General features: G+C 43.8%; 1 protein-coding gene across 1 annotated transcript in view; it reads right to left on the bottom strand.

Annotated features, from left to right (window-relative positions):
- Window positions 1–26885, bottom strand: part of LOC310789333 (protocadherin-15-like) — a gene marked incomplete at both ends in the record, with an annotated part of 198913 nt that overhangs the window by 27021 nt on the left and 145007 nt on the right. Inside the window, 2 exons of the mRNA XM_083650951.1 lie at window positions 670–810; window positions 1617–1726. Coding sequence (XP_083507077.1) covers window positions 670–810; window positions 1617–1726 — 251 coding nt within the window. The remainder of the gene's footprint in view (window positions 1–669; window positions 811–1616; window positions 1727–26885) is intronic.

Below are 26885 nucleotides of genomic sequence, written 5' to 3'. Positions count from 1 at the left end.
CTGTGAGGTGTGAGGCCCTGTGAGGTGTGAGGCCCTGTGAGGTGTGAGGCCCTGTGAGGTGTGAGGCCCTGTGCGGTCGCACTCTTCACACAGCCCTTGCGACGGTTCTGTTTTTATTTAGAAAACACGTTAAAATTGATTCTTATCTTACGCTGCGTCATTAAATGTGTGTGGGTGTGCGTCTCTGTGTGTATGTGCGCACATTTGTGCCGGCGCGTACACATACGCGATGCACTTAATTGGGCAAAGTGAATCTTAATCTGACAAATCAGTCCAGTTCCGCTCGGATAATTTCAACTCAATGAAGTTTCAGTCATGGGAGATGCAAGGGAAGCTCTCTCCCTTGTAAATGCACATCACATCCATCAGAAGTGTGACGTGTCTGCGCGTGCGCGCGTCTATCTGGATAGGTGTGTGCTTGCTATCATCAGTATGCGAGAATGACACAGCCAGAGGGTGAGGGAAGGAGAGACGTACAGTAGGTAAGAAGGGCATTGATTGGTGTAGTCCAAATCGATATAGAGAAGGTATAAATACCATTTGTTGCTAGTGCGTTGATCATCATTAAACACACGTTCTGTCAGTAAACTGACCGTAAAATAGTGTGATCACATTCCAGCTGAAACATAGCCATGAATATATCTCAATCCAACAATGGGAAGGACTTACTTGGGGCGAAAACCCTCATGTCTTGCAAGACGGTCTCCAGGGAGTCTGCCTGAACGATGAGGATATAGCTGGGCACAGTCTCATAATCCAGAGGCCTCACTGTGGAGATCTGGCCTGTCTTGTTATTCATCACAAAGGAACCTGTAAACACAAGGTGCAAGAAGTACACAGAGATACAAAGATCAGCCACATTTTAAGAACATTGTGTGCTCATTTTGATAAGATTGATTGATTGATTGAATTGAATAAAATAGGATATATTTACTAGCTAATTCACTTAGATAAGATTGATAATAAAATAAGATATGTACTAGCTAATTCACTTATTTAGCATAGTAAGTGCAAAGCATCTCTCATTTGGAGATTTTGCAGAAGAGAAGCACTAGTTGTAGGCATAATGGACTTTCTACACAGTGGGCTAGCTTGGGGTTTTACAGAGGAACCTGCGGAAGTGATCCTGAATGCTGTAGTTCCTCGAATGGCCACTTGAGGCTGGACCATAGATAGTACTGGACCCAAAAGGGAGTCGTTCCCGTTCACCCCCTTGTTAAAATGCCCAACTTTGTAACAGTGAGTCAACATGATTACAGAATGAACCAAAACACGGTTTTGGCCTATATAGCTAATTCCACCTTTCATAACAACTGTATGGGGCGCGACTTTTTATATAACTTGCCCGTAGAAAAGACTATGTTTTGGGGGTGATTGACACGTCACATGTCCAGTGATTGCGCAGCTGGCCGATCATGGACCAATAGCAGAGCTGCAGCTCTGGGAAAACCCTCGTCTCGTGCCATCTCATATGAGCTGCACAAGAACCCCAAGATGGCCACAGGTCACTTCAACCATGGATGTGCTTCAACACAGGAGTCCAAAAAACAACGGTGCAGTAGGCTCCGTCAATGTTTCTACACCACATTGTTCATTTCCTGAAGGTGGATACATACCTTCTTCATTTCCTGACACGATGGAGTAGAAGATGGACTGATTAGCAGCAGAAGCCTTGACCATCCCAACTCGTGTTCCAACTGGAGCAAACTCACTAACTGCAGGATACCTGGATGGACATGAAACATAAACCATGGGAGGAATTGGTGGAGTTAGTAAAAGAGCTTGGATTGTCTGATTTGAAAATCGGGACGACTTTTGCAACCTTAAGGTCACTGGGGACAGCACCGGCTTCTAGAGAGATCAAAAAAATAAATGGAACAATGATAGAGGATTTGACCTCTTTCACAAGAGTAGTTATGATTTCATAATGTCCTGCTGCTGCTGATTTCAGCTTTTCAATGATGCTTAGTAGCCTACCCCATTGGAATCAGGACGATCAGCCATCAATATAATCAAGGGGACTTCCACCTGGGCGTGTGATCACCCCCCCCCCAACAGAAGCACCCACATTTACAAAATAATCATTAAACTTATATACAATCTCATGAGGATCAGTGACTTCAGAGAAGTGAGACGCAATTCTCAACGATTCTTTCTTCCTATGCAATAGCTGGTTTATAGTTGACCAAGTTTCTTTGATATTAATAGAAGACTCCTTAACTTTTTCGCTGAAATGCTTTCTTTTTGCTACTCTAAGGAGGTGATTAAATTTGTTTTGATATAATTTATAATTTGTTTGGTTCAAGGGCGTGTGATTGAAGTTTTTATAGTGAGTTTTTCCCCCCTTTGAGAACTTTTGCAGTGACTAATGGAAAACATGTATTGAAAACAGCATTGAAAGCTTTGATAAAGGCTTGGTAGGCACAATTTGCATTAGTCTGAGTGCACACATTCTCCCAGGATACATCATCATGTTTTGAATTCATGAGTTTTGAGCTTTTTTGAACATATTCTTTTCAAACAAATTCCGATGAGTTACTTTGCCATCAGATTGCTTTTTCTTTTCATCGTCACCAAGGTCAGTTTATTCAATGAATGTGTTAATTATTTATCTATGATACGTATGAATTAATTAGGAAGTTCTGAGTTGGTGAGTGTAAAGAGATTGCTATTATATTCACCAAGGATATAACTTCTTTGCTTATTTGGTCCAGTGTATTTACCATACTTTTATTAAAGTTATCAATGTCAGTATCTGGTGGTCGACAGACACAGCCAATGATAATTGTTTTGCCATTGCTGGACAAAGTTATTTCAATTAAGGGGGATTATATCCACACCGTCTGTGTGAAGTGATAAGTCTGCTCTCTGTATGTAATCATAGTCCATATTCTGATATAAATGACTAACCCGCCTCCAGTTTTCTTATCTCTGGTAGAATTGACTGGCTTATGCTGATGCCAAAATCTCATCAGAGCCAATAATAACCCTTTGAAGCAAAGATAAAGTAGGCCAAGAATATGATTTTTTTTGTATTGTAAATGTGGCAGCAGGGTGGAACCACAACTAGCAAATTGACCCTTTTTTTGCAAACTTTTGACATTTCCAACCTTCAATTTGCCTTACATAAGCAACATGGTGCAGCTCATTCATTTCATTTGTTCCTCTTGTCACTTCAATTTCACTGAATCCCTAAATAACCCGATGCAACTGCAAGTCAGCTTGATTTGAAGCCAGGGCACGCTTGCATCACCATGTCCTTGGTAAACCACCTATCCAAAGAGCAGCCATTGATTATGTGGAGGCACTTTAGGATTAATAGATCCCAAATCAAGAATTAGTCTATCCCACTTTAGGATTAGTCTCTCCCAAATAAGAAAATGCAACTCTAATACTTATACAACGTTCTATCTTTCTCTTTTCTCTTTCTTTCTTTCTTTCTTTCTTTCTTTCTTTCTTTCTTTCTTTCTTTCTTTCTTTCTTTCTTTCTTTCAAGAGTAAAGTAATGGATAATAATGCTAATTTGGAATCTTTAGAATATGATGCCTTAATCTTTTAGAGGATCATATTATAATTGAGCAGTGTTTAGATAATCAATCAATCAATCAATCAATCAATCAATCAATCAATCAATCAATCAATTAATCAGTCAAACCTCACTTCCAGACAACTGCACATATGTCTCCATGCTCACAGGATAGGGTGGACTCTCAAACATTCAATGAAACGGGAATTGCTCTGTGAATACAGATTATACGTGTTTTCCAACTGATAAGTGAAACAGCTAATAACTATGCTTGACTATCAGGCGTTAAGACTGTGTAATCCTATTCAGCAGATATGATTGTCACCACTTTGCATAGAAATGATAGCCAGACTGAATTGTCAACTCGATACACTCCATTTCCTTCTTCAGAGGCAGCCAACTCTGTGGAGTGGGCGGATCTGAAGGTTTGGAGCCAGGCAATAGAACTTACACATGCAAATATAGCTTTGAACGCTGCCTTGCTAGCATGTTGGTGAGGGCTGATTTCAGTTGATAATTTAATCTCACTGAAATGAGGTGTGACACGCTTTTGTGATACTGTCAGTGGTTTGGTTTCTCTCTCTCTCTCTGACTCTCTCATCTCAGTATATGTGGTGAGTGTGTGTGTGTGTGTGTGTGTGTGTGTGTGTGTGTGTGCGCGCGCACGCACGTGCGTGTGTGTGTGCATGCGTGTGTGTGCGCACGCGCGTGTCTGTGTGCATGTGTGTGTGTGCGCGCGTGCACGTGCGTGTGTGCATGTGTGTGCGCGCACGTGTCTGTCTGTGTGTGTGTGTGTGTGTGACTGTGTGCCTTCATTTGGACTCGGCAGTTTTCATTCAAAGTTCCACTATTATTCATAGTGTCATAACGAAAGCCCTGTGCAGTGCATTGTGGGAGTAACAGGCTCACATCATAATCTGTGGCAGTCATATTTTATTATGTACTGTACACTCAGCGTCAGTGTTAAGCGGGTCTTTTCGGGAGAAGACGATATCGAGCCAGTCTGTGGTGTACAGTATAAACGTTATTGGTAACCGCAGGCGATTGGACCAGAGTGTATAAAAGCTTTTGTCTCCTCCTTCCCGTCGTTGCTGACCCCGCAGTTCCCCATCCCTTTTATGGCATGAATAATGAAATGATCCTGCAGGTAAGAACAAACCCGTGGTCAGCCTGGGATTCACTCGAGAGCTGCTTGTTATTTTATAGCTTATAAAATTGCATTTACGAGAGGTTCCACAGGGCTAGACCGAAGCCATTTCCCCCATGGTGAATATGACGGCGAGGGAGAACTTCATTCAGGGAGAGGGAGTTTGCTCGAAGGGAGAGACAGGTGTTGGAGACGATAAATGGCAGCATCGTTGCTGCTCGCTGGAGTAAAACGACATACTCAGTAACTCTTTAGACAGTTGGCAGGGTGAACGTCATCAAATGGCCATCATAGAAAATGTGTTTATCTCTGTGAAACTTTCAGAGACAAACAAAAGGTGCAGAGAGAGCAGTGTGTTGTTGAAGGACACAGACCAACCCTGAGGCTTCAGTTCGAGTCTGTGGAGACAAACTATCCACAAACACAGCTTGGGTTGGGGCCCGGAAAAGAGGTGGCATTATTTGCAATAGCACACGCCAACTACAGACTCTAACAGCCCCTGCGGTATAATATTGTTGAGTTTAAGTCAGTCATTCTCAACATTTTTCATATCAAGGACCCTAATTTAGCACATTTGACACACGGACCCCCCATTTGATGAGATTTTGTATCTGGGACCCAAATCTGAGAATATTTTTCATTGTTAGATCCAGGATTCTATGATGATCTCTATTGTCAGTAGCGAGATGACAGTGAAGCTGATCAAAAATAATGATTCTTCTACATTCACGAATTGTGTTAACTTCTAGTAAGGGAAATACTGTAATGGTGAAGTTCATTCATCAATTTGCTGTGGACCCCCTGGAACCCCCTCAAGCCCACCAACCCCAGGTTGAGAACCGCTGGTCATATTCATATTGAATGAATTCATATTGCGTGACCTTATGAATTCATATTGCGTGACCTTCCACAACAAGCACGATGCTGTCACGACGCAACGTTAATCACTCTGTGTTGTTGTTTGCTTGACATCACTGTCAATGATTTCTGTCCACTCTGCCTCTACTTGTATTGTTGGGCTGCCACTGTCTCCTCTGCACCAAGAAGAACCACAGCAACACACCACACTCAATCATGATGGATAACCAATGTATGACTGTGGTCCAGGCATTAGAAGTAGATTACCTGGTTGGCTCGCGTGATTTCTAACCCCACATAGGATAAGCAATAACCACGCCCTGTGGCGCCGGGATTGGCCAGGAGCAACACTGGAGGGCACGCAGCCCAGCGATTTCATGAACCAACTGAATAGCTCTTGAGAACGGACAGCGATTTCGAGAGCGGACATTGAAATGAATTATGGTCACCTACCTTCCTTAGCATAATAATAATAATAATTGTACACAATGTACACAATCTACAAAAACATGCAATAATATAAACGGTGTTGTGTTCACGTTCATAGCTCATATAATATAATGTATTATATCATTAATTTCAAGCTCAATTCTTACCAAGAGAAAATAGTTTTTTAAACATCTTTATTTTAAAAGACCACAGGGCGTGGTTATTGCTTATCCTATGTGGGGTTAGAAATCACGCGGTTGGCTCAGGAAGAGGCTGACAAAAGCATAATGGCCAGCCCTTCAACCGCTTGAGAGTTGTCGTCACATCAGAGAGGCACTTCATTGAGAGCACCCAGCACTGAATGTATGGATACTCATGTCTGTGTATATCGCAGCGATCCAGTGTCTGTTCCGAGTGTGGGATATCAATGGCCTGCTGAGATTGTAGTTTTCAACACGTGTGAACAATTCTCTTAATGCAGAGTGGTGCTGGTCACGTGTGAACAATCCTCTTAATGCAGAGTGGTGCTGGTCACGTGTGAACAATCCTCTTAATGCAGAGTGGTGCTGGTCACGTGTGAACAATCCTCTTAATGCAGAGTGGTGCTGGTCACGTGTGAACAATCCTCTTAATGCAGAGTGGTGCTGGTCACGTGTGAACAATCCTCTTAATGCAGAGTGGTGCTGGTCACGTGTGAACAATCCTCTTAATGCAGAGTGGTGCTGGTCACGTGTGAACAATCCTCTTAATGCAGAGTGGTGCTGGTCACGTGTGAACAATCCTCTTAATGCAGAGTGGTGCTGGTCACGTGTGAACAATCCTCTTGATGCAGAGTGGCGCTGGTCACGTGTGAACAATCCTCTTAATGCAGAGTGGTGCTGGTCACGTGTGAACAATCCTCTTAATGCAGAGAGGTGCTGGTCACGTGTGAACAATCCTCTTAATGCAGAGTGGTGCTGGTCACGTGTGAACAATCCTCTTAATGCAGAGTGGTGCTGGTCACGTGTGAACAATCCTCTTAATGCAGAGTGGTGCTGGTCACGCGTGAACAATCCTCTTAATGCAGAGTGGTGCTGGTCACGTGTGAACAATCCTCTTAATGCAGAGTGGTGCTGGTCACGTGTGAACAATCCTCTTAATGCAGAGTGGTGCTGGTCACGTGTGAACAATCCTCTTAATGCAGAGTGGTGCTGGTCACGTGTGAACAATCCTCTTAATGCAGAGTGGTGCTGGTCACGTGTGAACAATCCTCTTAATGCAGAGTGGTGCTGGTCACGTGTGAACAATCCTCTTAATGCAGAGTGGTGCTGGTCACGTGTGAACAATCCTCTTAATGCAGAGTGGTGCTGGTCACGTGTGAACAATCCTCTTAATGCAGAGTGGTGCTGGTCGAGGCTGTTTGGCGCCATCGCCCCGAGCTTCATGGATATGACTGCCAGGAAGAGCGAGAGCTGACATGTTATCATTACGCTACAAAGTGGCTCTGCCTGAGGCGTGTAAGATACTGAGAAATGCCAAGGGGGGGTGTGTGATGTGTGTGTAGGTTAGACAAAGAGACAGACAGATAGAGAGACAGAGAGACAAAGAGACAGACAGACAAAGAGACAGACAGAGAGACAAAGAGACAGACAGACAGACAGACAGACAGACAGACAGACAGACAGACAGACAGACAGACAAAGAGACAGACAGACAGACAGACAGACAGACAGACAGACAGACAGCTGCACAACCAAGACAGCCAAAGAAGTGCAATAATAAGCACACTGTATGTAGCTAATTAATTATAAGTTGGAGGAGTTATGTGTGATATAGTTAGTGGTATATTCTGAGTCAAGCAGTAGGCGTATATTCTACAGTCAATTATGCATAGTGCAAAACCATGTAGCACTGAGCAGGGCCAAAGATACCTTTCATTCCTTTCATATTCAGATCAGGGAAATCACATCCACAGAGCATGAGAGAGAGAGAGAGGGAGAGAGAGAGAGAGAGAGAGAGAGAGATAGAGAGATGAGGGAGAGAGAGAGAGGAGAGAGAGAGAGATGAGATGGAAGCTGCTGACAGGGTGTACAGGTAGCAGCAGAGAGTCCTGGTGTCAACATGAGAGAGGGTGACTGACAGACCACAGAGAAGTGTGGCGCACAGAGGCGTCAGCGAGCACTCTGCCCCAGGGCCGATGGCAGGGTGATGCTGACGAGACATGGCAGACGCGTACAAACCTTGTGGCGCGCCACAGGGGCCGCTGTTACCGTGTCGACTCTCTTCCTCCCTCGCCTCCTTTCCTTTCCTCTCCTCTCCTCTCCTCTCCTCTCCTCTCCTCTCCTCTCCTCTCCTCTCCTCTCCTCTCCTCTCCTCTCCTCTCCTCTCCTCTCCTCTCCTCCCGCTTTGCAAAAGCCAGTGAACAAGTAGCAGACATACAGGCCAGGAGGGAATGGTCACGCTGGAGAAGAGGCACTGCTAAGGTCTAAGTTTCTCTAGCGGACGGCGCATAGGACTGTATAAAAGTGTGGAACCACACTGAAGGCACAAGTTATTTCACTGTAACGGGCTCATAAGCAAACAACATCACAAATGCTCATAAACACTGTACACAGTGCTGCGGCACTTAACCTAACTCATAAATACTGTACACAGTGCTGCGGCACTTAACTTAACTCATACATACTGTACACAGTGCTGCATCACTTAACTTAACTTAACTCATAAATACTGTACACAGTGCTGCAGCACTTAACTTAACTCATACATACTGTACACAGTGCTGCGGCACTTAACCTAACTCATAAATACTGTACACAGTGCTGCAGCACTTAACTTAACTCATAAATACTGTACACAGTGCTGCATCACTTAACTTAACTCATAAACACTGTACACAGTGCTGCAGCACTTAACTTAACTCATACATACTGTACACAGTGCTGCAGCACTTAACTTAACTCATAAATACTGTACACAGTGCTGCGGCACTTAACCTAACTCATAAATACTGTACACAGTGCTGCAGCACTTAACTTAACTCATAAATACTGTACACTAGGGATGTTCATTTTGAAAATTTTCCAAAATCGATAATTGGTGAGAATTAACGATCAATTATCGATTATCGATTTTATTAATACTTAGAAAATTTTCAATATTTTCATTTTTTTTTTTTTTTTTTTTAACAAAATGAATGCCTATGGCAGAAAATACGAAAGACAACGTGTTCTCCTCAATGAACTCTTTATTTCAATGTGTCTCCTCTCCAACACTGCTGTCCCCGGCGCATGCCGGTGTGAATTTCTCATGTTTAAAACAGTTTTGTTGGCACAAAGGCCCGTGCCCAGCCAGAAAACTAGAGACTATATGAAGCTCCACCTCACGTTAGTCGGCTGTGCAATGGAGTGGGGCGAGGAGGAACGAATTCCACCCAAACCTAGTCCAAAAAAAAAAAAAAAAAAAAAAAAAAATTAAATAATTAAAAAATCGATCCAAATGCCACAGGATCGATTCCAATCCTTACCGATCGATTATCGATTTTCGATAATTGATGAACATCCCTACTGTACACAGTGCTGCAGCACTTAACTTAACTTAACTCATAAACACTGTACGTGCTGCAGCACTAGGCATGGGTCGATTTCCGGTTTTACCGGTTCGGTTCGGTATACGAGCCCAAACCGGTTTGATCACGTGCAAACCGAAAAAACCTAAAAAAAAAAAAAAAAAAAAAAAAATTTTTTTTTTTTTTTTTTTTTTGCCAGTCCATTCTGATTGCACTATTGTTCGTATTAGCCTCTTCTCAAGTTGCACTAGTAGGCAAAAGTCTTATTTTATTTATTATGTTGATGTTTGAAGAAAAGTTAAGCTGAATAGTTATGAGAAATAAAAACAGTGTGTTGTTACAGTTAAAAGGTTCTGCTTATTTGTATTCAGTGTTCGTGCTGGTTGGCAGCATACCAGCTTAGAGGTGCATTATCGCCACCAACTGCAGCCGCTTTGATACGTTTTTTTGGGGAATATCGAACCGGTTTCAAAATGTTCAAACCAACCCATGCCTAGGCCCTATATTGTGTGAATTTGTGAGTTTTGAAGTTTATAAGGCAGCTCAGCTGTAAGCCAATCCATTCTGATTGCACTGCTTGTGTTTTTATTAGCCTTTTTCTCAAGTTGCACTATAGGCAGAAGTCTTATTTCATTTATTATTTTGATGTTTAGAAGAAAAGTTGAGCTGAATAGTTATGAGAAATAAATACAGGGTGTGTTTGTTACACAGGTGTCCTGCTTCTTTTTATTCAGTATCATTGCTGGTTGACAATACCAGCTTAGAGGTGTATTATCGCTATCAGGTGGACTGAAGTTGCACTACAGACAGTTATGGGCCACACTCGGGAGCCCTGCTTGAAAATTTTTTTTTTTTTTTTTTTTTTTATTACAAAATCGGTATACCGGTTCGATCCGGTTTAGACAGCAATATCGAACCGGTTTTAAATTTTTCAAACCGACCCAGCCCTATGCAGCACTTAACTTAACTCAAATACTGTACACAGTACTGCAGCCCTTAACTTAACTCATAAATACTCATACATACTGTACACAGTGCTGCAGCACTTAACTCATAAATACTATACACAGTGCTGCAGCACTTAACCTAACTCATAAATACTGTACACAGTGCTGCAGCACTTAACTTAACTCATAAATACTGTACACAGTGCTGCAGCACTTAACTTAACTCATACATACTGTACACAGTGCTGCAGCACTTAACTCATACATACTGTACACAGTGCTGCAGCACTTAACTTAACTCATACATACTGTAGACAGTGCTGCAGCACTTAACTTAACTCATACATACTGTACACAGTGCTGCAGCACTTAACTTAACTCATACATACTGTACACAGTGCTGCAGCACTTAACTTAACTCATAAATACTGTACACAGTGCTGCAGCACTTAACTCATAAATACTGTACACAGTGCTGCAACACTTAACTTAACTCATACATACTGTACACAGTGCTGCAGCACTTAACTTAACTCATACATACTGTACACAGTGCTGCAGCACTTAACTTAACTCATACATACTGTACACAGTGCTGCAGCACTTAACTCATAAATACTGTAGACAGTGCTGCGGCACATCTCTGCTTCACTGCTAATGATGGGATTACGCTGCACATTCTGTCCATCAATTATGAATCAGCCTAATACGCTGACTGCTGAGGTGCCTGGGAGTTCACTGTAGCTAGCCGTTATGTCATTCCAAAGTGTTACTCTGTACTCGTTTGCTCCTGCCTGGAAACAAATTCAGAGAGCGAGGGACTCATCTGACAAAATGACACATATGCACTTCAGTTCCTGCTCAGAAACAACATACAAAGACATCCTTTTGAATCCAGAGCATGTTCTCTACTAAAGACCACAGTTCCAAGTGTTTTTGATAGCCAAGACAAAGAACTACGCTCAGTCAGGCAGTGTAATTTACGCAGGGAATAGCCTTTTAACCTCAGCCTTATTCAATGTTTTCACATTTCATCAGCGTATTTACCACTCAGAGTGCCTGGCTGAATACCAAATATGTGCATTTGATAAGATCTCAAGGACATCACAGTTCCATTTGTTTGTAATGTAATGCAGGACTCGACATTAATGCTTGCCCGGGGCAACTAAAGTCTGTGGGCGGGCAAGTGGAATGCCTCATGCAGTTGTCCGACTGGGCAAGTGAAAGTGACAAATGTATGGTTGCGTGTCGAGTCGCAGTCTTTTAAGTTACGGGAGACGGCTAATGTCAAAAGGGGTAATGTGATTCAATTGTGTTATGTTAGGGTTAGGAGTTTGCATTGTTACATCCACGTCGTGGTAGTTAGGGTTAGGAGTTCGCGTTGTTAAGACCACGTCGTGGTAGTTAGGGTTAGGAGTTTGCATTAAGTCCACGTTGTGGTAGTTTAGAGTTAGGAGTTTGCATTGTTACGTCCACGTTGTGGTAGTTAGAGTTAGGAGTTTGCATTGTTACGTCCACGTTGTGCTAGTTATGGTTAGGAGTTTGCGTTGTTAAGTCCACGTTGTGCTAGTTATGGTTAGGAGTTTGCGTTGTTAAGTCCACGTTGTGCTAGTTATGGTTAGGAGTTTGCGTTGTTAAGTTCACATTGTGCTAGTTAGGGTTAGGAGTCTGTGTTAAGTCCACGTCGTGGTAGTTAGGGTTAGGAGTTTGCGTTGTTACGTCCACGTCGTGGTAGTTAGGGTTAGGAGTTTGCGTTGTTAAGTTCACGTTGTGCTAGTTATGGTTAGGAGTTTGCGTTGTTAAGTTCACATTGTGCTAGTTAGGGTTAGGACTTAGGAGTCTGTGTTAAGTCCACGTCGTGGTAGTTAGGGTTAGGAGTTTGCGTTGTTACGTCCACGTCGTGGTAGTTAGGGTTAGGAGTTTGCGTTGTTACGTCCACGTCGTGGTAGTTAGGGTTAGGAGTTTGCGTTGTTAACTCCATGTCGTGGTAGCCAATTGTGCAGGAGCATGCACAAGCCTGTCTGTACTGTACAGGAGGAGGAATAAGCTGGTGGAGTTTGGAGTTTATCCAGGAGTTGTCGCCGGTCTTGGCGGAGCAAAGGCTGACCAGGCACCAAACCTGACTGACTGACTGACTGACTGACTGGTCGACTGTATCGTGATTGAGTACGCTGCCACTGCGCATATATTGTAAATAATCACTTTAGGCAAACCCGGAGCAGACTTTGAGTTGTCTGCTGTTATGTTGTTGAAACTGGACTGAACTCTGAGACTGGAGTGTACTTTGTGACTGGATTGAACTATGAAACTGGATTGCGCGCATGCACGCACACCTATATTGCCTTGTTTTTCCATGATTTAATACACTACTGAAAACTCAAGTGAGTTGTGGGCTATTGTTTTTGCAGTGCTGGTTTTTGTGACATATATTGCATTGCTATTTGCTGTATTGTTTTGTATGGTTTGAGTGAGCTATTTTCTTTTTATTTGTCAAGACGTGACTCTGACTGACACCCCCAGACCCACTATAAAAAAAAAGACATATAGGCTATGTTACTAAATTATAATAATAGTACAAATCCCTGATGGTTTTATTTATTCTTTAATAGGCCTACATTTTCCATTTGGGAGAAGTAAGTTTGGCCATCGGGCAACTGGCTGAACAAGCTTAATGTCAAGGCCTGTAATGTAATGTTGCTACAGTCATTTCATACAATGGAATGCTGGTACTGGAAATTAGGCTACATTAATAACCCAAGCCAACATCATCTGTAAAGATCATGGCTGAACTAGCTTTAAAATAGCTAATCTGTCCTTTCAGGTAAGTACACATTTATATTTCAACTGAAAACCGTTCCAATTATATCATTATACACTAATTGAAATGCGGTACTCAATGTATTTCTCCTGTCCAGACATGACAAATCAATCAGAGTTGAAGCTGAGATAAAGCTTCCTGCACTCTTGATATAATGTCTTAGCTGCAGTCTGTTCTACTGTAGGCTGAACCTTAGGCCTTGTCCACACTGATCTGTGGTGTCTGTCCGTGTGCGTTCATTTCTCTGTTCACTTCCATTCATTTTCAATGACAGCTGTCCGACTGTCCGTGGTCTGGAGCATCTCAGAAGCGTACGTATCCAGAGAATTTGCATATGTTTTGATGGACAGAAAGTTGAAGAGGGATGAACTTTTTCTGGATGGACGTATCGGATGGTCGGATAGTCACTGTCCGTTTAGCCAATCAGAGTCAAGGTCTCGAGAGGAGGCGTTCCGAGATTTGTTTCAACTTTTCAAAGAAAATGGAGGCCGAGGCGGTGAAGGAGGCTATAATTAATGCTGTGTAGTGTGTACATTACATTACATTGATGGACAATGGCTGAACAAGCTTAATGTCAAGCTAAAGTTAAATGTACACCATCCCGCTGTTGTACAACGTGATAGTCAGGGTCACCGTCTGATTTCACCATCTAATCTGGTCATTCAGTGGCATTTTATTGCCACATACTGTAAGTAACGTAGCGCACAGAGCTAACAGCTAGCTGACGCCAGCTTTCTTCTTCTCTCGGTTTATAGGCGGGTCGCTGACACCTTCAAGGTGCTTACCGCCACCTGCTGTACAAGTAGGTTACTTGTACATGCAACGGACATAAATCTATCCGTCTATCCGTTCTGTCCATTTTATGACGGATCAGTGTGGCCAAGGCCTTATGATCTTATGTAGGGGCCTGTGCATGTGTGCATGTGTGTGCGCATGTTTGTGAGCGCGTGTGCGCCCGCATGCGTGCGTTGTATGAGTGTGTATGCACAGTATGTTTATCTTATGGTATTTTCTGATACCCAGTTTTATTTTGTCTCTTTTAGCTTCCCCTGTGTTCTGTCCCTTGCTGTTTTAACATTTTATTTTCACAGTAGACCTCCTAGGGACAGGTGCTGCAAACTATCAGCTGCAAGCACCATGATACTAGCATCGCACAACTGATCATTTGCCTTTGGACATCTGTTCACTGTCAGTCTATCTATTGTGTATCTGTCCCTTGAAATAAACTTTAAATCAAATAAATAAACAGCGAGGTTGAGAGATGAGAGGTTATGTTTGGAAAAGACAAGATGGGAGAAGTGGAGGGAGGAAGGGAGAGAGTGAAGTAGACACAAAGAGCCACTTCCAGATCTTAAAACCACTTTCGTGCCAGCTCTGACAGCTAGCGTATCGTAGAACAATTCCATTGCGGAAAGAATCAAATTCTCGGCTTAAAAAAAATATACAAGTACCTTTGTGTAAAACACTCTGCAACAAGCCCAGCTGGGCCGCAATGATGGTGTCACAAAGCTATATTGCCGAAATGGCGCCTGTCAGAAAGTACAGATTGAAATGCATTAGCACATAATAAAGAATGCATCTACACTGACGCCTGCTCCAAGTGGGGGACGCATCCTCCACAAGAGATCTGGGCCAGCCACTCAAATACAATTGAAATTCAAATACAGCTATAAACTGTGACGGCACATGGAACACAATCTGTCTTCTTGCTGCATTAGTGCGTGTGGTGAGTGCACGTGTGTGTTAGGTGTGTATTGTGTGTGGTGAGTGCACGTGTGTGTTAGGTGTTTAGTGTGTGTGGGGAGTGCATGTGTGTGCTAGGTTAGTGCGTGTGGTGAGTGCACGTGTGTGCTACGTGTTTAGTGTGTGTGGTGAGTGCACGTGTGTTAGGTTAGTGCATGTGGTGAGTGCACGTGTGTGTTAGGTTAGTGCGTGTGGTGAGTGCACGTGTGTGTTAGGTTAGTGCGTGTGGTGAGTGCACGTGTGTGCTAGGTGTTTAGTGTGTGTGGTGAGTGCATGTGGGTGCTAGGTTAGTGCGTGTGGTGAGTGCACGTGTGTGTTAGGATAGTGCGTGTGATGAGTGCACGTGTGTGCTAGGTGTTTAGTGTGTGTGGTGAGTGCATGTGTGTGCTAGGTGTTTAGTGTGTGTGGTGAGTGCATGTGTGTGCTAGGTGTTTAGTGTGTGTGGTGACTGGTGAGTGCATGTGTGTGCTAGGTGTTTAGTGTGTGTGTGTGGTGAGTGCATGTGTGTGCTAGGTGTTTAGTGTGTGTGTGGTGAGTGCATGTGTGTGCTAGGTGTTTAGTGTGTGTGGTGAGTGCATGTGTGTGCTATGTGTTTAGTGTGTGTGGTGACTGGTGAGTGCATGTGTGTGCTAGGTGTTTAGTGTGTGTGTGGTGACTGGTGAGTGCATGTGTGTGCTAGGTGTTTAGTGTGCACTGTGCTGGCTGTATGCTAATGAAGTAACGCAGCCTTGCTCTGACTCTGTGAAGCGTAACGTCACAACAGGAATGCAGACCATCTTCAGCTTATCTCCCAGAGTGCAGGAACAACATACTGGGCAAATAACACATGTTGTGCAGGGTGGTGAAGTCCGCGACTGTAAACGTGTTCTAAAACGTTCTAAAACGACTCCCTACTAAATAGTTTGTTTTTAGATTTATGGAGGAACTATTAGATTATGTTGGGGTATATGAGTTTCCTTATATGTTATCACAATCGATTTGCAGTTGTGACGAAGTGTCATTTTTAGATCCTTGGGGCATACCTTACGCCCAGTGCAACTGCAAGGACACGATCTTTGCTAGTTTCGTAAAATCAAAAATCAAAATCAAAATCTCCTTTTTTACTTTTAATTACCACTGGGTCCTGAAACACGTCCTTTGATGTACTGACCCAGTGGTGTTTGATGTACTGACCAAGTGGTCTTTGATGTACTGACCCAGTGGTAATTAAAAAGGGGAAAAAAATCGATTTTGAGTGCTAGAAACTAGCAAAGATTTTGCCCTTGCACTGGACATAAGATATGGCCCAAGAAGTGGCCAACTCTGCTCTTTTACTAAAATACGGCGGGAATTCAGTGAAGGATTTGAGATGGACCTACAGTAAGTAGCCTACTCTTTAAGAGTGACTAATGACCAATCAAAATGTAGCAGATGAGGATTTTACCTGAGCAGCAAAGTTGATTTCAGTCATTATTGGGGGAATTTCTTCTTTTATTCATTAACTTCAATTGGCAATACATTTCAAGAGGCAGCATCTCACTCATTGTGTTACATATCAAATGTGGATTTGCCCGACATTACACAGCTTTTCAAACAGGACGGCACTGGAGCACACGGATCACCGTAATTAAAAAGTCTTTATTTGGTGCAGAATGCAGATCAACACACTCACTGACGTTTCCACAGCACAGTGTCTTCTTCAGTCAGAGCGACAAACGGCTCAGAAATCTGCCACCTATTCACACTATACCATCACTCACTCACGCGCGCGCTCTCGCTCTCTCTCTCTCTCTCTCTCTATATATATATATATATATATATATATATATATTAAATGCAACTCCTACGCTGATCATTTCCCTCCGTGAGCTATTCCTATGATCACTTATCTTGCAACACCAGACCTCAGGATCTCTTTTGTATTCATGGCGAGCCATTTTTCCGAGTTCCACAAGAAAGAAAGGGGCTTCAGTCAGAAACAAAGCTGGAATAACACCATTCACTGTGCAGCCAGCTTAGTCATTTCAGCCCACAGGACATCACTTCACATGTCGTCCACTGGGTCATTTAGCACGCTAGAGGAGGCCTGGCCCGGGAGATGCACGGCCGCTGGTGGTGGACTGGGCCAGCTGCTCAGGCTTGCTATGTGATGTCATGCAGTGCAGGGACTGCTGCCATCCTCCATGGTTCACCAGCAAATCTCTCTGCTATTGACAGAATTATATTCTAACAACAGCTGAAGGCCTCACCCACAGGATGACTCTGGGCACTGTTGTGTCTAACTAGCAGAATACTGCTGGAAATATCAGTGACAGAGACTGTATGTGCTCGACAGATTAGCGCAAACCCTTTTTCTAACGATCTTTGTCATGTCTACCGTATGATCATTTTGATCATATGCCACGTTAGAATAATAATACGTTTGGAGCCGTTGTTTCCGAAACAGAGAGCGTTTTTCCCCCTCGGTGCGGGTTTGTTTGGGGGAGTGTGAACACAGCAATCGCACTTGGATGTGCGACAAAACAAGGGGGCCGAGATCGCCCGCGAGCATTTTCATCGTTTAAAAACAACATCTTCATTCTTCAGATCCTGTTTTGGTGACTTGTGAAACTAGCGTTGAACTCGACCAACTTCTCTCTGGTCTCCATTATGCTAAATGAAAACAAGTCGTGGTCATCAGAGCCAGCCTACTTTGTGATAAGATTGTCTGATTCAATCAGATCTGATTGAATCAGACAATCAGTAACAATCAGACTGATTGCATGTCCGTAGGCTATTATTAAATTATTTGGACAGGTGTTCATATTCATATGCGTAATCCTCTGAAGTCTCCGTGATAGTAGGCCTAATAGCAGAAGTTGCGAGGGTATTGTTTGATCTTCTATCTTCAACACAACGAACACAAACGAACCAAGGCACAAATGCAACAACTGTATCAATTAAGCCCCTGAAAGTTGGAACAAAGCAAACGAGCTACAGGTGTGAATACATAATATCATATAACATAATATCATAACATAATATATCATATCATATTGTATAATTGAGTATAGTGTGATTGTGTGTTTTATGTTCAATGTGATTGTGTGTTGTTTCTTTTTTATAAATGGAGCTGCTATGATGGATACAAAATTTCTGATAAATCTGACAATACAGTTCTATCGTATTATATTATATTATATTATATTATATTATATTATAATATATTATATTATATTATATTATATTATATTATATTATATTATATTATATCATATTATATTATGGTCTACTACTGTAGACTTTGCAATTCCATTCATTTAGCAGCACACACTGGTTTGGATAGCTTGGGCCCATCCATACCATTCACTGGTCCTGCTACTTCTTATCTGTAATGTAACATTACAGATAAGAAGTAAGTATATAACATGACTAATGTTAGCATAAGGCCTTAATAGCATCTAGCAGAGCTTTTTCCTGGGCTTTTGACCTTTAGCTGATATTCGGAGCATGTGCAATGGCTCCAGCTTGGCGTCTGTTAGACAGACATGTGATGCCCGCCTACTTAGCAGAGAAGAGTGAAAGGTCAGTGCTGCTGGTGCTGAGAGGTTCAAGGCTCAGGGCGGCCATTTCTAAAGTGCTGCAGAAAATCAATCCTGCCCTTCACAGGTACAAATGAACTCCATACATGATGGATGGATAGATATACAGACAGACAGAGAGACAGACAGACAGACAGTCAGTCAGTCAGTCAGTCAGACGGACGGACGGACGGACAACTCTCTCTCTGAGTGTGTGTGTGAGTGTGTGTGTGTGTGTGTGTGTGTGTGTGTGTGTGTGTGTGTGTGTGTGTGTGTGTGTGCGTGTGCGCGCGCGCATGTTGGAGTGTACTTAAAAACAGGAAACATTAGAAGAAGAGAGCAGCCGGTCATGGTGAGAGTGCTTGTTTGTGTAGCATTGCAGTGGACCGGGCAGTAAGAAGTGTAGTGAAGTGAGAGTAGCCCTCATTAACACAGGACGCCGAACGTAAGCAGAACTGAAGCAGCACAAGCTGAACGTACGCCTCGTTGTTCACACAAGACGCCTTCTCTTTTCCTCTCAGCGCCTACTCTCGCGCCTTGAACCCGCCCACAACTCCCAATTGACTTCATGCCTCACCGCTTCACGGCTTCAGCGTCAAGCTTGGAAATTCGGCGTCAGGCCTGAGTGATCCCTTCGGCGTGGCGCGAGCGTGGCTTCGGCACGGCGTCGGCGTGGCACGCGTCCGGGTGGTGTGAACGGCTTCGCCTGTTAACAAGGATGCCGAAATGAAACTTGTGGGTACAGCGTAGGTACAGCTTCGGTTGAGCGTTGCTTCGGCGACCTGTGTGAACGAGGGCTTAGGCTACATTGTATCTTTCATAGCGCTCTCTTGAAGTGCTTGGCATGAGCGTGGATGAGTAGGCTACTACATCATGTCTAGTGCTGCCAGTGACGTGCTATGTGCTATGAAAGCAGGACATCTGGCTAACTATGTGTGAATGACATGCCGGTCTGGATTGGGGAAAAATGAGAAGGATAGATTTGTTTTCTCAGTCTGAACATGACAAATGCGATCTGCTTCCAGAGGTCAAGGCCGGTCGATGTAGAGCGCGGTCGCCTCTCTGTTTCAGATTCCTCCCAAACGACTGGCAGTGGTTCCTTGGCACATCATTTTGATTTGATGGGTAATTGATGGTTGATTGATGAGAAGCTAAAAGTCAGCGGAGAGTCCAGCGTGACCGGAGCTACAAGCCCCATGACAACGCTCTATTTCAGGTATTGTACAGTCATTTCGGAGTCAGACCACCGAGCGCACTAAATCAATGCTCACTTGTGACCAGAGAGCCATAGGAAATTTTACACAGACAGACTCGATGGTCTATAAAAGCGGAGAAGCAGGAGAACAGAGATCATTCTGTACAAAATTGAACAGTTTGAGCTATCACCACCAGCACCGTGACATTCATAGCAAGAGCCAGAGGAGAGGAGCAGACTCAGATGGGAGTCTTTCTCTAGGTTATTACATAGAAGAGAATCAGAATAGGAGAGGCTAATGTATGCATATGCATGTATGCACGTAGCAGCAAATCAAATGTTTACCCGCTAATCGTGAACATTAACTGCCACAAATTCAGTCATTAGTGAGGCAGCTAGCATAAGTGTTTGCTTGGCGTGATGTTGGTGGTGCTTGTAAGACTCAGTGCCGACACTGTTTACTATGCTAACAGTATGACGTGATGTTGCTGCTTGTAGTAATACTCAGTGCTGACGCTGTTTACTATGCTAACAGTATAACTAAGAGCATCGCTCAATACTGGCTTGTAGTGTTGTTGTCAGGACTGCCAGACTGCATATTAATGCAGCAGGTAGTGGACAATGTCTGCTGTCTGCAGCTACAGCTCTCCAGATTGATCGTTAAATCTGCTACTGTTGAAGGGACAAAGAGGATTAATCGTGGACCTTGTAACTCCCAATTGAGTCGGAGATTCTTTACGTCAAAGGAGATGGAAACATTATAGCAACAAATGGTTATATAGTTGTATTTGGCGGATCAGGCTCTGGTCTTTGCTCCTCAATGAATCTAAACAGCGAGACACTCCACAGGGAGTGTAATAAAGCCCCGAAGCATAGTAGACAGAACATGCATCGTTCCATATATGAAAAGCACGACATACAAGCAGACATATTGCAAACACAGCCTGCACAAACATCCTGTGTAGAGATAACAGTGGGAGGAGGCGGGGCTGCTGGAGGGGGTTGGCTCAACAGCAGCAGCAGTGGCGTGCATGATAAGCAGAGTGAGAGTGTGAGCTGTCACATTACAAACACCCCCTCATGGATGTGTTTGTGAACATGATTGGTGATTGTGAGCAGTCTGGTAAACCATCCTGATCACATGACCTTACCCTGGTAAAGCATCCTGATCACATGACCTTAGCCTGGTAAAGCATCCTGATCACATGACCTTAGCCTGGTAAAGCATCCTGATCACATGACCTTAGCCTGGTAAAGCATCCTGATCACATGACCTTAGCCTGGTAAAGCATCCTGATCACATGACCTTAGCCTGGTAAAGCAGTCTGGCCTCCAGCCCCAATGAATTTCAAAAACTACAAAGGGCACGGGCCAATCAGGGACCTGCCCCGTCGTTGACAACATAACCGGCCAATTAGGGGTATGGTGTCCCGCGAAGCGACGACTGGACTGGACTGGATTTGGCGATGCTGATTGGCTGAAGGAGTTGTCTGACAAAGCAAGTACTCCCACCCACTGAAATTGATGTGGATGGCTCATAGTCCAGACTGATATGTAGAGCGAAACAGAATGTGACCCCACCTCCTGGGAAATGTAGTCTCTAAGTCACTGGTTCCCAACTTTGGGGTCGTGACCCCCTGGAATTCAAATGGGGTCACCTGAAAAAAACCACGAGAATTATTTTTGAGCTTTTATACTCCGTGCATTTTCTCCTCTTGAAAACTCCACTTTGTCCGCCGTGTCTGCATTTAGAACATTTGGGGTGTGCACGGCCAGGCGAAAACTCACCGCACAGGAGCCTCACGAAGGGACGTGTCTGCTGGTGTGATGTCACTTGGCCGCACAGACCTCGGGGATGCGTTGGGCATAAATTGCGCTTTAAGGGGGTAGGCTACCGGGGCCGAGACATGTAATGGCATCAGCCCTTGTCTTATGATAAATCACTATTTTCTGTTATGTAATGCATTACATAATTCCCGCTATAATATACAAAATCACAGTATTAATAATAATTAATAATTTACCTCTAGTGGCAAGTGTTTAAATGAAGACTGCAGTTAAACAAAGCACCAATAGGGTCAATACTGAGGTTAATGTACAGTAATATGACTAATGAACATTTAATTACACTGAGCCAAAAACTCCCACAGATCAATTAAGGCCTCTACACACACACACACACACACACACACACGCACACACACACACACACACACACACACACACACACACACACACAGACCCTAGAGACCCCCCCTGGCACACACACACACACACACACACGCATGCACGCACGCACGCACGCGCACACACGCACACACACACACACACACACACACACACACACACACACACACACACACACACACACACACACACACCGTCACTAGAGAGGAAGTGAAGGAATGAAGCAAGAAGCAAGGGAAGACAAAGTGAGGAGCTGACTGCGAGAGACGTAAGCTGAGAGGAAAACTCGGGGGACGTGGTGGGCTGGTCGGCGAAAGGAGGAGGAGGAAGGGAGCAAAATGACAAAGTCAGAAGTGGCGAAGCAAACGTCTCATGCGATTTAGAGTCGATTTGGAAGGAGAAGTGCTGTGGGGGAGAGAAGCAGCACAGAAAAATGCTCAGGCAGCAGGTTTGCAACACTGGGCCAGAATAGCCCTGGTTGAGGAGTGGGGATTCACATCGTCACATAGTGGGACTGTTTTAGATAGCAGCTTACTCCCTCCTCCAGTGCTTCGTTTGTGTCGGATCCTGCCAGAACAGGTTTTTGTTGTCTGCCTTGTAAATAGTTGACTCATTTCCATATGAAGACAGGTGATTATAGAAAGTAATAAGCGCATACAACAGTAATCACTTTACACACACGAGTGAGATGCTCTGCAAAGTGTGTTATGACAAACTTCAGACAGCGTGACGGCAAAAAGATTAATTTGTTGTCCACATGTCTGCTGTGTGGACTATTTTGGAAAATTAGATGAGGGAAGCATGGTGTTTGGAGATTTGTAAACATGTTCGCATATTCTGTAATCTATTAGGGTCTCTGCTGGGACAATCAAAATTCATATTTGCATAGATGACTGCAAAACAGAAATTTGTTGGAGTGCCGACCTGTAAGTCCCACAGTTAAATATGTGGGCAATTGTGCATGTTATGTTGAGTGTCCACAAATAATTAGTAATATAACATGAGAATTGGTTCACTGACATTGTTTCCTAAAATCGATATCAAAGTATTTGTATTGAATTGACCAGTTTATGCAGAAATGGCAAAGTGAGCTCAAAAGCATGACATCATGTGACTTGTACGTAGAATTCAAAAAAGAACTTAAACTGGAAAATGATCTGCTGTATGTAAACCAGAGGCATAGACATGCAATCTGTAACTTCAGGGTTAATAACACCAGAATCCCCAAGGTTGTTGGTAGATATAAAGGACTGCATAGAAGTATGAGGATCTGTAACCTCTGTAGTGACAACTGTGTGGGAGACGAGTATCATATTTTGTTTGAATGTAAGAATGTAATTATTTTGAATTTCAGAGAGTTATATTTACCCAGATATTATTTAACTCGTCCATCTATGTTTAAACTGATTTTACTATTACAATCAGACAGACAAAAAGTCATGTGTAAATTAGGTGCTTTTTTGAAGAATGTCCTGCCTTTGTTCAAATGACATATGCACTAGCCATGCCGTGTGCCATTGTATATTGTTTTTGTATGTTTTGTTTGTGCTCCATACCATGTGATCATGGTCAATGAGTCACATTAAATAAATAAATGAAATGAAAATGAAATGAATATTAATGCGTAACATTAACAAATTATTCAAACCAGAATTTCTCTGTTAAATGGTCATTTCGTAATGTTGTTACTGTAGGTCTACAGGAAGTTTTATTATTTATTTCTTCTTCTTCTGATTTTTCCCCATTTTCTTCCCAATTGTACTTGGCCAATTCCCCCTGCTGCCCCGGTCGCTGCTCCACCCTCTGCCGATCTGGGAAGAGCCGTAGACACACACATGCTTCCTCTGATACATGTGCAGTTGCCAGCCGCTTCTTTTCACCCAAGAGCGGGGACTTCAACCGGCAGGACGTAGCACGTGGGAGGATCAGGCTATTCTCTACAGGAAGCTATCTGGCTGTACTGAGCACCACCCTGCCTCCAATGCGCTTGTTGTCTTGATATATGGGGGCACGGCGGCGCAGTGGCAGCGCTCTCGCCTCGCACACTGGCCTCACAACTGGGATGCCTTCAGTGCCTGGTGCCCAGGTGGGTTATCTCATAAGAAAGGGCCTTTCCGTGTGGAGTTTGCATGTTCTCCCCATGCTCACCTGGGGGTTTCCTCCATATATAACCCCCCACTAAAAGCATGCAGAAGATCGTTGTCTGACCAGCGGCGGGTTGGAAGAAATTGGTCCCCCCAGGCTCTCCAACCGCAGCTGTCCACCACTCCTGGCCTGCTCATGGAGGAGGACGAGCCAGGATGCATCAAACACGGAAGACAAATTTCATGGCGCCTCTGCATTGATGTGACCAATAAAGACGGGGTTTGTTGGTCCGTCCAATTGTCCAATTGTACTGTATGTTCCCGACCACTTCCGTGTCCCGGGACCTCATCGTTTACAAATGAAGCAGTGCGCCACCTCTCCTGCAGTCACACACGCTGGGGAAACTAAATATTCATTCTCTTCCCTAAAGACTTCCCCACAGGGATGTGTCCGTGAGTTCCATATAAAACAGTCATTCAGTGGATTTAATGATGGGGCTGCGAAAAGCAGAGTGATAGCTGCCATCGTTAACTGCAGCTGAGGGAACACTGGGTTCAGTTTTACTCCGCAGCATTTTACTGACATTTTACATTTGGACGGCATACCGGTAATCTAGTAAAAAAAAAACATGTTTTATTCTCTGCCTGTTAAAGAGATGTCGAATTAGATCTCGAGAAAGGTCTAATAAACTGTTATGAGATCATGAATAATTAAGAATAATAATAATGAAAATATATTATGTGTATAATATGTATAGCATAGCTAAATGTGCATGAGACATTTTATTTAGTACAGGAAAACCGATCAATTAAATGAATACAAAGATGAGTTAGAAATGACTGTTAATTGGGTAGCAATTAACAACTGAAGCAATTATGAAATACTAAATGCAATATTTCTGTTTCCATCCGACATTAACGGAGGTCTTCTGCTCCAAGTCTGTGGAGGCAGGTGGTGGCATGCTGCTACATTGGGGGCTACAGTATCAGTCATTTGTTTTTGCCAACAATGACTGCCTGGGAAGTCCTCATCTCCCTCTGACAGATGGAAGTCCTCATTTCCCTCAGACAGATGGAAGTCCTCATTTCCCTCTGACAGATGGAAGGAACCCAGCAGAAAAGCCAGAGCAGAAATCATTAAGTTGGCCAAAGCCCCGCAGAGCTGTTTTAATTGGATGCTCTGAGGCCGTGGGCACAGCTTACCTGATTGCTGCTATAACTAACCGCCTTCACTGAGACGGACGAGATCTTCTGAGGACGTTTAGAGAGTGATTTGTGTTCAGAAGGTTCCTCCGGGAGCGGCAGCCGGGGCGAGACGGAGGGGCGAGGAGTGAAGAGAGCGTTTATCGTCGAGCGAGCAGATTGGAGGCTCTCCGTCGGAAGAGAAGCGCGTCCAGCAGGAAAGCTCAAGCACCTGGCTAATGCTTTCACGGCTCAGAATTGATGGCGGGCTGCCACTGTGTACGGTTAGCGCTGTCGACGCCATGCCCGACGGCAGCCTGCGCCGGCGGGCCCAAGCTTCCACGTGTGTGTCGGACAGAACGCTCATTCAAAGCGCTAATCGACAGCCATGCTGCTGTGCCTGTGTATCGCTCTGATCAATCACTTGATAAAAGCTCTATAGAACATAAGCGCGCGCGCACACACACACACACACACACACACACACACACACACAAAGTGTTGCACTACACACCATCAAGACAACATGTACACAATGTGCACATGGTCCTTTGTATGGGGAAATACACTAACACTCACGTATACACAAACGCACACACAAAAACGCACACATGCACACACACACACACACACACACACACACACCGCAATGGAGGTGCTGACAGGCTGAGCAGACACAAATCACTCTGTACTTTGCATAACGGTATATGAAATTCTATTAGAGAAGATAGTCTTGCCAAGACTCCCTACTTTGACTAGAAGCTACTAAATCAATCCACTTCGAACAAGCTTTACTTTAAGATCCGAGGGACGACTTTGAGCCAGGAAACTTTACCACCAGACTCCACGCTGCTGCACACTCTGGCTAGAAGAATACGTGAAAAGTTCAAACACTTCAAACAGGCCCGGGACCTACTGCGGCAAAAACATGACACAATGAAATTGTCGATGCATAAAGAGAGCTTTTTCAAAGGAGCTTCCGCTAATAATCCAAGCCATTAATAATCCAGGGTTTTCAATTATACATTATTTCTTGGCCTCGCCCTAAGGCACACTGACATCAGTGCAAACAAACGCAGCTCAGAGGTGGCCCCCGATACAGCTTTATACTCCACGGAGCAGCCAGTCACGTCAGAGCGCTATAGATTTGTTCCCTCCCCCTGCATCTCTCTCTGCCAGTTCACACTAACATTTAATCTTGCCAATATAACCCTCTTAATAAACTCAACTGGGAGCGCTGCTCTGCCCTCAGAGAGAAATAAAATGTGTTTTACAGTACAGATGATCAGCATCATCTACCCTGAGGCTCTTATACATATTTATATACACAAAACTCATTATTCAGTCATAGGGGGATACGAGAGGGGGGGGGGGGTCCAAACACAGGCCTTTTTACTGCGTGTTGAAAACAATCTGTCCGAAGAATACCGCCCACCGCCTGGAACGCAACGCTGAGTTAGAACATAATGCACGGGTAGCTAACATGATCACATCATGATAACTGCTTTAAATAATCAATCAAGTAGTAAATATATCATTCACTGAGTGGTTAAATATTCAATACAAAATTAGGAGCTGAATGGAAGATGTGACCAGGGATGTGAATGCATGTCACGGTGTTGTCAAAATATCTTTGTCCATCGCACGCACGCACGCATGCACGCACGCACGCACGCACGCACA

Source organism: Poromitra crassiceps (genome assembly GCF_964638095.1).
Source record: "Poromitra crassiceps genome assembly, chromosome: 14".
Taxonomy (NCBI): Eukaryota; Metazoa; Chordata; class Actinopteri; order Beryciformes; family Melamphaidae; genus Poromitra; species Poromitra crassiceps.
This window is presented reverse-complemented; position numbering and strand designations above follow the sequence as displayed.